General features: G+C 50.8%; 3 protein-coding genes across 4 annotated transcripts; 1 reads left to right on the top strand and 2 right to left on the bottom strand.

The window, feature by feature from the left end:
• Window positions 1–351: 351 nt before the first annotated feature.
• Window positions 352–2,426, top strand: LOC119276363 (CASP-like protein 4U1). The gene is made up of 3 exons (XM_037557414.1): window positions 352–1,300; window positions 1,781–1,916; window positions 1,997–2,426. The coding sequence occupies exons 1-3, from the start codon at window positions 492–494 to the stop codon at window positions 2,183–2,185; spliced, it is 1,134 nt and encodes a 377-aa protein (XP_037413311.1). The 5' UTR covers window positions 352–491; the 3' UTR covers window positions 2,186–2,426.
• A 119-nt stretch (window positions 2,427–2,545) lies between these two features.
• Window positions 2,546–7,224, bottom strand: LOC119276362 (probable glycosyltransferase At5g03795). 2 transcript variants are annotated; one of them, XM_037557413.1, is made up of 5 exons: window positions 7,045–7,224; window positions 4,090–6,920; window positions 3,875–4,011; window positions 3,408–3,756; window positions 2,546–3,322 (listed from the first exon to the last, which is right to left on the bottom strand). In XM_037557413.1, exons 2-5 carry the CDS (start codon window positions 4,405–4,407, stop codon window positions 2,636–2,638), a joined length of 1,491 nt encoding a protein of 496 aa, XP_037413310.1. In that variant the 5' UTR covers window positions 4,408–6,920; window positions 7,045–7,224; the 3' UTR covers window positions 2,546–2,635. The 2 variants fall into 2 exon arrangements, with proteins under 2 accessions (XP_037413310.1, XP_037413309.1); XM_037557412.1 differs by having other exon boundaries at window positions 3,875–6,920.
• Window positions 7,225–7,545: 321 nt separating this feature from the next.
• On the bottom strand, window positions 7,546–10,963 carry LOC119281351 (carbonic anhydrase, chloroplastic-like). Its single transcript, XM_037561876.1, has 8 exons — window positions 10,654–10,963; window positions 10,480–10,541; window positions 10,334–10,382; window positions 9,683–9,799; window positions 9,521–9,574; window positions 8,590–8,675; window positions 8,267–8,372; window positions 7,546–8,081 (listed from the first exon to the last, which is right to left on the bottom strand). The coding sequence occupies exons 1-8, from the start codon at window positions 10,795–10,797 to the stop codon at window positions 7,947–7,949; spliced, it is 753 nt and encodes a 250-aa protein (XP_037417773.1). The 5' UTR covers window positions 10,798–10,963; the 3' UTR covers window positions 7,546–7,946.
• Between the last annotated feature and the right edge of the window lie 333 nt (window positions 10,964–11,296).

Genomic DNA, 11,296 nt, shown 5'->3' with positions numbered 1-11,296 from the left:
CGGTGACAGGGGGGGGGGGCTCGAAGGAGGTGGCGGTGGAGGGGGAAACCCAATCGCCCCTCGAGTACCCACACGAGAACAACCGGGAGGGAGGGGGGGTCACTGGCCCTGCTCTGAACTCTGATTCCCCTTCTCAAATATTGCCAAACACGCTGCAGTTGTTGGCATAGAGTATAAACTATTAAACCACTGTTACTCGCAAAAAAAAGTTAAATATCACCTGAGGCTAATCAGATATACTGAATCAAACGAAATTTCAGGAGAAAGAGGGGGAACCGGTGCCGCAAAACAGCAAAAGGCAACGAACAGGTCGGAAAAAGAGAACAGAAACCAAAAGGAAAGAAATGGGCAGGAGGAGGGAAGGAAGCAAAGGAAATATACTAAACCGATCGAGAGGGCAACACGTAACCTCCGATCCGATACTTAACACGGGAGCCCATCCTTCCATCGACCCGCCTCCTTTTGCCACGGCCCGCGCGCACCGGTCACACATGGCTGAGACCCCCCGCGCCCCGCCGCCACTGAGGCCTCCGCCGCCCGTTCCGCTGCCCGACACGCCGCCTCGGCCGGATTCGTCGCCTTCGACGCCCGGCGAGGACTACCACACGCCCACGCCCTCGCTGGACGAGGCGCGCGAAGAAACGCCACCGTGGCCGCAAGAAACCAACGGCAACGGGAGTGCGGCTAGCAAGAGCCCGGCCCTCTCGCCCGTGCGCCTCCCCTCGCCGCACCGCTTGCTGCCGCCCAACTCCCCCACCGGCAACGTCGACGACGGTGCCGCCGCCGGGCATGCGCCGGTGCCGGGCCGCCGCCCGCAGCTCCGGCTTGCGCCCGGCCTCGTCCGGACGCCGTCGCAAGGGTCCGTCGCCAAGTCTCCCTCGCCATCGCCCTCTTCGTCGCTGACGCCGCCATCGCCTCTAACCCCGGGTCCCACAATCACAACCAACAACAAGAGCGCCCAGAGCACGCCAAAGCGCACGGAGGCATGGAAGCCGCCGGCCACGGGGATCGCGGTGCAGTTCGACCCTGTCGAGGAAGCCGTCACGTCGCCGCTGCAACTCGGCAAGCCCCGAATCGACCGCCATCGCGCCACTACGATGACGGCAGCAGAGAACGGAGGCGCGCCCAACACGGTGCCTCGCGACGTGGCGGCGGTGGCCGCGGTCGGGGAGAGGAGGCCACTGTCGGTGGCGCTGCGGCTGGCCACGGCGGTGCTCAGCCTGGCGTCCTTCGCGGTGATGGCCAGCGCCCGGACGTCCGGCTGGGATGGCGATCACTTCGATCGCTACGATCAGTACAGGTTAGTGATCACCTGCTTGCAGTACATGATTCTTTTCCCCCTGCATTTACTTCGGATATGTCCGGCCGGGTTTTGACGCTTAGAATGAGTTCTTTGATCTTTCTTTTAACGAAGCAGTTACCATGGAGTAAGTATCTGGCTCCTTTAATTTCTGGTTAATTAGTTCGATACATCACCACGATAAAACAGTACTGCGTAGCATCCTACATTCCTCTATTCGAATTCAGAATTCACCTTGGATTTTATTTGTTGATGAAAAAAAAAACACAACGTGCCAATTACTCTTGGCATCCCTGGTATAGGTTCAGAACAACACCCAAATAAGCGAAGCCGGGCAATTGCTCAGCAACCGCTCCAGCACCACCGCAGTCCCTGAACCTGAATCCATTATACTGGCTTTTGGAAGCAGAGTTCTTGGCTTCTTTCATCTTCTTGGGAGGAAAAATAACCTCTGTTCTTCCCAATTGCATGACATGTCAGGTACGCCCTGGCGGTGAACGTGATCGTCTGTGCCTACTCAATCGTGCAATCGCTGGGTGAGATCCGCCGTCTGGTCGCGGCGAGGTTTATTTACAGGAGCATGTCAAGCTACTACTTCAGCCTGTTCCTTGATCAGGCAAGCGAAACGTTCACGCCCAAAAATCGAGTTGCTCTGCCATTTCTTGCCTCATCATCGTCTTCCTGGCTCTGCTGCAGGTCCTGGCGTATCTCCTCATGTCCGCGTCGTCGGCTGCTGCGTCGCGCAACGATCTGTGGGTGTCGAGGTTCAGCCAGGATGCCTTCAACAGGAAGATCACCAGCTCGGTGTGGCTGTCCTTCCTTGCCTTCATAGCGCTCGCCGCAAGCTCGCTCATCTCCACGGCTAATCTCTTCAGCATGGTCTAATTAGTAGATACGGTTCATCCCTTTCCCTCTGGGGATGAGTAACTGCCGGCGTTCTTCATGTAAATTTTGCATTTTATGTTGCCAGAAATCATACGATCGACTGATACCGTACATTGTTCTCGGGCCTGACCTCTGACTCGTCAGAAATCCCTTGTAAAGAGGTTCATATAGTGCTCTAATTAAGCTTTTCCATGTCAAGTAGAATAGTCATTGTGCTACTCCACTTGTACTACTCGAGTACTCCCTCTGTAGACTAAGACTAATATAAGAGCGTAGTGATCTAAACGCTCTTATATTAGTTTACAGAGGGAGTACTTGTCAGTAGTCACCGTGCACTCAATGGTGACAGAGGCTTACAACTTGAATGTACACATTTTTCTTTTTCATTCAAAACCGCCATCTTACATGTAAAATCTCAGTGCCATAAAAATACATGGACATGATCTTTTTTCAGTTGTCAAGTTGAACATGGTTCACCCTGCTGAGCCAAATGGAGTGCAGGATCATGTGGAAGAGATCATACCTGAGGGGCCTTGCGTGCCACAAGAAGTGCCTTTGCAGCCGCTTGACACAGTCGTGCATGGCCACGTACCTCCGGAGCGAGATCCCCTGGAGTATCCTCTTGAGGTCCGGTATGTCCTTCTCCGCCACCACCACCGAGAAGGCGCTCCAGTCGAGCACGTCGCTGAAGGGGAGCACGAAGTTGTCGGCGATGATCACTGGCACGCACTCGTAGTACAGGGCCTCCACGATCCTTGGGCTGTTCACCTCGTACCCCATGGGGCACAGGCAGAACCTGCTGTTCTTCATGTGGTCGATGTAGGTCATCGTCCTGGACACCCTACCGGGGAGGAGAGCGTACACCCTCATGTCCTCGTCCTGCCCCTTGCCCCAATGCTGGAGGAGGACCGGCCTGACCCTGCCGTGCACGTTGCCCGCAAAGAAGGCGAGGATGCGCCGCCGGGAGATGGGGAGCCCGCCGAGGTACCGGAGGGGCCGCTTGGGCGTCCTGATGGTCGTCTCCGGGAGAGACACGTCTTTCCCGGGCGTGAAGATCCCCTCCGAGCTGTCGGCGTTGCACAGCGCCTTGATGCTGTTCCTGGAGAGGTCGCGGTGCGCCGTGGTCGTGTATGGTCCCTGCAACCAAATTCAGAATTACTCCAGTAAAATCGTACTGCGACTGCGATACAAAAATGTTGAGTCATCCAGATGATTTGATTACCCAATCGTGGCAGGCGACGAGGAAATGGTCGGCGCCTCTGGTGCGGTTCCAGAAGGGGTACTTGGCGGCGAGGCCCTTGACGAAATCTCTGAGGTAGACGGAGAGGGGGCGCAGGTTATGCGAGTCCGGCACGTAGAGCGAGAGCCTGAGATTCTGCGAGCTGTAGGGCAGGTAGAAGAGGTGTGCCTTGGCGGCGTCGGCGACGACGAACCGCCTGCTCTCCTTGAGGAGCTTCATGAACCAGCCCTCGGACGCGTAGATGCCGCTGAGTGGAGGGGTGTGGAAGATGGGCCGCCGACCGTCCTGGTAAATGTAAACTTTGAGTGTCCGTTCCATCAGTTGGTAGCTCCTGGATGATGATCACATTTTCGCTACAATTAAATTGATGATGCGTTTAGTCACTCACTGAGTATATACTAGGAAAATGCAGAGATTATAATGTTGAGCATGTCTCTGCTAGCTAGTACCTCTTGAACTGGGAGACGTTCTTGAAGAGAGGCGCGTACAGGTCGTCGGGGTCGGCGGCGACGACCGGCTCAGCGGCAATTATCTCCTTCTTGGCGTACCTCAGCGCCTCCTCCGGCGCCATCCTCCAATACGACGGCTGATCACCACAACACAGAACGAAAATAGACAACACCGTTACTTTCAATCCCCAACCTGCATGCGGACACGTACGTACCTCTCGTTTTCGAGGCCTCGCCGCGGACTTAGCTGGTTCTGCGGGCGGTGGAGGTGACACCGTAGCCAATGTTGGATGTGGCGGCGGCGTCGAGCTCGCGGCGGACAATTCTCCCGTGTGCTTGGTGGTGGACACGCCGGGGGACAATGGCAGCGAGAAGGTGAGGAACGCTGTGGCCGCGGCGGCCGCGAGGAGGGAGGCGAGGGCCGCGGCGCGACAGCAGGAGGCGGATATCATCGCGCCGCCATGGCGGGGACGCCGACCTCGCGATGAGGCCGGAGATTGTGCCGCGGTGGCGGCGAGGTGCGATGGCGGCATTAGGGGAATGTAACGGAGGGCATGGAGGGAAGTCAGGGATGGGCCCCGCAGCAGGAAATGGGAGGCAGGGAAACAAATCTTATAGGGGCGAGACACCTCTAATTTAGCCGCAAAATCTGGATGCCAATTACAAACACGCGCATGGGAGTTAATTAGCGTAAACCTTTTATTTTTAAAGACCCTATCCTTGAAGGGAGTAGCAAAATTTACATGTGCTCCCCGAGAGGGGAGAGAGGGGCGGCAAAAGAACCAAACCCAAAAGAACCAAATCCAGCTGGATCTGTCCTTCTGATCGCATGGAAGTTCATAACCAAACCATGGCCTGCTTGGTACTGACCAGGACAGCCATAGCCAGCGTAACCTTAGTGCCTTTTTTTTTCATAATAATACGTGTCTCATTAATAAAATAAAGATTCAGTTACAAGCCACGTAAATATCGATATTACAAGACTAAAAAGATAGGATAATCCTATGCAAAAACCAGCACATGTCCCTCTCCACCAAGGAAAAGGAGACATATCACCTCTTCACACGAGCTCGACGCAGCTCCATCGCTGATCAGCAGCTTTACGCACCTCAAAAATAGTTTGCGTGAAGCAAAACCATTGCCGTTGAAAGAATCGGACCGGACCAACATGTTCCCAGACATGCCATCGAACTCCAGAACTGACACCCTCGCACGACTATGACGTCGGAGGAGGAAACCAGGACTATCAGACTTCAACAACAAACCCAACACAAGATGCGCCATCTTCCAGCTGTCACTTGCGTAGACAACCATTTGCGCGTACTCCTAGACGATAAAACCTCCCTGCTTCACCATGACGTCGGAGATAACGCCGTAGCAACATGGACAGAGCAGAAGGAGAGACACACCTGATGGAGTCATCGCCGCCGCCTCGCCGACATCATCCATAAACCCTAACGCCGCCGATCTGAAGGATCGGCAAACACACGATGTCATCAACTCCGAGACGCCGCCATGATGAGCACCCCCATGGATGGGCGAATGCACGGCCCATCAACTCCTTAAGACCTTGGTGCCCTTGCAAACTTTTCCATATCATGGATGGATGCCTAGCCCACCGTATTCCACCGGAGTGCATACAGATGGCCAGTTTACTTTGCACTTCCCACCTCTCAGCTGTGGCCCTCCTGTGCCCAAAGGAATCGCCTGCAAACTTTGTCCACGTCCCTGTAGAACCCCGCCGGCGCCTGAACTGCTGCGAGAGCAAAATTGGGGATCGTGCAGAGGACAGAACGCACCAGTACTCTACGCCCTGCGTGGTTCATTAGTCTGCCCTTCCAGCCAGCAAGTTCCGCTCTGATGCGATCAAACACGAACTTCTTTCTTCAGGCGGCCCAAGGTGATCGGGAAGCCCAAGTAGGTAAGGGGGAAGCCTACTAATTTGCCAAAGGCGAGTGATGGGCGCCGGTGCGCCGGCCCAAATTTGAGCCGGTCGTACCAGCATCGTACGATTAAACAATCAGCAGCCGCACGATTCACTTCTTCCTTTCCCTCGAATGTCTTCTTTTTTTATAAAAAGTTTTCATGGACGCCGACGCGCCAGCCTCGAAGCACCTCCCCCTTGGCTTCCCTGTCGCTGCCCTCGCCGCCCGTCGCCGTCGTCGTCACCGGTCGCCGACGTCGCCTCCTGCGTTCGCGCCAGCAACGTGACCCTGCGGTTCTAGCTCCATGTAGCGACGATTGCAGCTCGGTGGCCGCTGCTCGCCGGCTCGCCGGACCCGCTCACCGGCTCGCCGTCGCCGCTCGCCGGAGCAGCTCACCGGCGCCGTTCACCGGGCCCGCTTGCCGGTTGGATGGTTGCAGCAAAAATCAGTTACTAAAAAAACTGGTTCCAAATCTGCTTCAGGCGGTTCCAGCAAAATCAAATGCTCGTTGTAGCAAAATCAAAACATGGTTCCAGCAAAAAGCACAAATTACAGCACAAAAAAAATGCCTCGCCACCGCACCTCATGAAGAAATTTCATTCCAGCAAAAAAACTCTCTGGGTCTCATCTCCGTTGAAGCAAAAAAATCGCTGGTAGCAGCTATCCGTGTCCCGGTTCCAGCAAAAAACTAAGATGCAGCTCCCTATCATGCAGCTCCATCCATCCCGAATGTAGCAAAAAATTGCATCGGATCCAGCAAAAAGGAAATGGTGGTAGCAAAAATTGCAAAACAAAAAAAATGAAAGTTGTCCCCCAGCAAAAGTCAAAAACGCCGATGCAGCAAAAATTCAAGCTTGTTCCAGCAAACCAGAAAGTTAGTAGTAGCAAACTTGCAAATTTGGCGGTGGTTCCAGCAAAACCAAACGCCTGTGGTAGCAAAAATGATTACTGATTCCAGCATCATCGGATGCCGGTTGCAGCTTTCCAGTCGGCCGGTTCCAGCAACGAGGTGTGCCATTTCCTGCATCGCTGCCCCAGCCGGCACCGGTCTCCGCCGTCGCACACCATGGTAACGCAGCGGGTGCACGAGCTTGCAGCACGATCGTCCTGCCCTTTGGACGCTGCTCCAATATGAACAGCAAGAAAAGAAACATCAATCTTGTGCTTGAGCCCAACCTCATGGGATCCATGGCGGACTGCACATGGCATGAGAGAAAAAAAGGAAAAAAGCACGGACGAGCTCACCCCTCTCATGGATCTATGGAGGAAAAATGTTGCGCGGAGCAGAGAAGGCAACAAAAACGAGCTCAGTTTCATGGGGATTAGGTGTGTATTTTGGAGAGAACACAGGAAGGAGGAGAGATTGAGAACTCGGGGACTGAAGAGCGAGCAGGACGAGGATGCCTCGTGTGGTCTCCAGAAAGAGCGAGGGGATAAGATGGAAGTGGTGGGGTTAGAGATAAGTTCTGTGGTTGGTGGGCCTGGGCTGCCTAGCGACGCGAGCGAGGGGACCGGCCGAACGCTCGGCCGGTCGACCGGCTATAGACGTTTCCCTTTGCCAAAACATCCTTGAGAACCGCTTGTAAATTGCTGTTCTGACAGCGGATGGGTGCAACAGATGATTTGGCTGAGCTCATTTGCAGACCAGACGCCCCACCAAACAATTATAGCGTCATCAGCGTATAAACTGACACAGAATGTTAAAGCAATTTATCGAGAGGGGAAAAAGAGAATGGTAGCCTCCTTATATACAAACCAAACAGGCCATATCTCACCCCATCAAAACACACACACACGCCATATCTCACATTAAGATTGTATATGTAGGGACAGGTACTAGAAAAAACATGGGTCATTATCTCCTTGGCGCCATCCTCCAAATCCAATACCTTCCGTCCGTACTGCATACTACATCTTCTAGCTTTTGGGGGATTCTATCCCTGGTTTTATACTTTTATTTCTCAATTACTTGTACATGACATGGCTATTGTTTGAGGAATAAAACATATTGCTGTAAAAAAAAACTATCTTGGCGGTACCCAAAGGACTTGCACGGAATGCAAACCCAGCACGATGCATTCAACTAGCCTTTTTCGACGAAATATTTGCGACTGGCTAGCTAGTAACCATTTCTGCACTACTTGACTTCAGGCATTCCACGTTTCGAAGCTTCCGCGGACAAAGTCATAGCGGGCACCAATCAAATTCAGTGTGCCCTTGTTCAGTCTGTCCTTGACGAACGGGTACGACTTCAAATTTCTAAGGGAAATGTTGACGGCCTCCTGCGCACACACCATGCAGAAATGCAAGATGAGCGTTTATCTGACTACTATGGGACGTTAGTTAACTACTAGTACTAATAAAGATGAAAGGTGCCCAAAGGATAGTAAGTAGAGGGAAGCCGGTGGTGCACAATTGGCCCACTATTCTGCTCAAGAGGAAATGAAAATGTTTTAAGCAATCTTACCTTTTCCAGCACGGTGCATTGGTCGTCAAAAGGCAACAACCTGTTTTCTCTCTGGACCTTCTTCTTGGCCTCCATACCGATCTTCACCCAGTCCTCAATGAAGTGGCTAAGTAACGAAACAAACAGTGAGCTTAAATAAAAATTACTGAGAGGACAAACTAATACTGAAGCCATGTTTTAGTTCACTCCTCTTAAGACTCGTTTGAGTAGGATAAAATCGGGTCCATCCTTCATCCTTGCCCATACAGTAATTACTTATTTGGACCCCTTGTGTATATATATTTTTTTTTCTGTGCATAATAAGTATGGAGACATTTACTTACTAGGCGTTAGGCCCTTCGTCGTTCAGCGAGAGTAGTTCCCTAATGCCACCACAGCGGCTGTGACCAATCACAACAATGCACTCAACCTGCCAAATGGATGTCCATCAAGTCCTTTTCTGTCCCATAATATAAGAGCGTTTTCTACACTAGTGCAGTGTCAAAAAAGCTCTTATATTGTGGGACGGAGGGAGTAGTAAGCACAAGTTTATGTCAGTTTATTGATTGCCGAAACTATCCAGGGTATCCCTTTCGACACTTTAAGTGAGTGCAATAACTAACGGAGTTCTACAGGCCATACCAACTCCAAACGATATACTGTGATCTGAAACAATACTTTTCCATATTAGAATCATTTGACACATGATTAAATTTATAAACTGTTCTGATGATACTTATGGTTGGGTAGAATGGCTATAGCCACACATTGACTCGAGAGTTGCTATGAGAGAACGTACATTTTTTATACCTTAACAAGATAATATTTTTTTCCCTAAGGACAGTTCTCTTCTCTGAGCACATCACTTTCACGGTTTCACCTTCCTAGACTGGACCCAACAGAACACAAATGTTAAACAACATTTGCAATTGACAAGATATACGCCCGTGAAAAGAGAGCCTATTTTGCTTAAAGAGAAGAGCATACATATACCCATGGAGAGAGGTAAAATTCTTCTTTATTTTATTGGATCACATCTAGGGCAGATTAGAGATGCTACATGAAACAGAAACTATCTCCTTCTTAAAATGGAAGGCACAAGGCATGGTGAAGTCATTACCAGATTGACTAATTATCTAATTATCAATTTACCAACCAACCTTGCCACACTGGCATAAATAAATTAACTGCAAAGTTGTATGAGACAGTTGTATTCCTGAATAAAAGCACACTTTCGTGTGTCAAGGGTATTGAAAACGAGAAGGAAGAAGCAACCTTGAGGACAACTAAGGCAAACTCGATGGCTGACCCGACGCTGCAGTGCCTTGTCTGCAACCAATATGCAAGTGCAGCTCAGTATACATCTCAAATACACAAGCGAGAGTTACTAAATAGTCCACAATAATATAGAATGAAACAATGTACACAATAAAGAACCTTTTGATAGGCAGGAACCATTCCGGCAATATTTCGAACAGTAAAGGCCTCTCCTGGATTCAGTCCGAGGGTTATTGTTGGAGACGCACGCGAGTCAGCACATGCAAACACCATGTACTGCAAGTAAGAATGAGTTAAGAGTGTTGTCAGCAACAAGCACAAATGTATATCAGAAGCACATCAGCTGCAGCAAGTGTAATAATTGCTCAATTGCCCAGAGGCGGTAAGTTGTTGCCATCAGGCACCCCTTCATGTAGTTTAACCTTCAACCAAAACATAGGTACCAGCAAGTGAATCATGAAGGGCAGCCATACCCTGGGCCCAAACAGCAATCTTGCAAATGAGAGATTGCTACAGTATTTTCTAGCAACCAAATAATTGTCCTTCATAGCCCATGTTTTCTTATCATCCTGGTTTATGTAATATGTTTAGCTCCATGTACACTGCTAGCCTAGGCAGGTAATTACTGAGATATTAACATATCTCACGAATACATCCTTGGTTAAGGTTCCGAATTTACTGACAAACTTCTAAAGTTGGAGAGCTAAAGGAATGCTCGGTGGAGACAACATGTAGAGTACACTCAGTGGCCACGTTGAACAACGAAGTTATTATTTTTATCATTCATGTATGTATCAAGATGGCACATACCTTGGGGGACTGGTCCTTCCTAAGCGATTCAAAAAGCTTCGGATTCTTGCTGCCAAGGACCAATTGCCACCACAGAAAAACAAATTCAATTCAGCACAAATCCATATTGAACAAAGACACATAATTCTTTGGGCTTCTGAACATACTTGTACACATTCGTTCTGAAACGCTCGAAGCCGGTCTTCAGGCGCACGACAGCGTTCATACCCTGCAAGAATATGACCAGCCAACGCACGACGATCAGAAGTCACCGGCAACCACGGTCGTACACTTGATGCATCAAGCAGATCCAAGGAGCAAAAGAAGAGAGAGAGTTCGACCTTGTGAGCATGGGTGATCACCGGGGGCCTTTGATGGTAGGGAGGGGTGTGATTGGGCTTCCGCTGGATGAGCGGCTCTGCGGTTGGGTGCATTGGGTTCTCCCTTGGGGGTTTGGAGGGGAAACAGCAGCAGCAGGCACCCATCTTGGATCGTCTCCGCGTGGTTTACTAGAGGAGAAAGAGAGGAGGGGACCGAAGAACACAAGGAATCGATGGAGATCCGCCGTCAGCTCGCCGACTAAACCAGCCGCCGCCCGCCGGGAACGGAAGAGTTCGACAGATTTGGGAACGATGGAATTAAAAACCCTTGCTCGTGGGATGACATGGATTCTATCTCTTCGTTTTTAGTACCGTCCGATTCTTGCTTTAATCTGATGGAGATTAACAACCATCAGATTTGAACGGGTTAGGATAAGTTTCAAGACCAAACTTTTTTTTGAAAGATCCAGCATTGCTGGCTTTTCATATTGATCATAGCACGAAGCAATGGATAACAAAGCACATGGTGGTGATCCTAGGATCAAGAGAGACAAAAAAAAAAAGGAGACAGGACTACGACAAAAAGGTGCAGAAACTGGTCGTCACCCGATCTCCTCTGGTGGCATAGTGAACGGGTGCAGCAAACATGTTGCTCCGGCCTGCC

The sequence above is a fragment of the Triticum dicoccoides genome, chromosome 3B (assembly GCF_002162155.2).
Source record: "Triticum dicoccoides isolate Atlit2015 ecotype Zavitan chromosome 3B, WEW_v2.0, whole genome shotgun sequence".
NCBI classification, from domain to species: Eukaryota; Viridiplantae; Streptophyta; class Magnoliopsida; order Poales; family Poaceae; genus Triticum; species Triticum dicoccoides.
The sequence above is the reverse complement of the archived record's forward strand: the minus strand, read 5'-3'. Positions and strand labels throughout refer to the sequence as shown.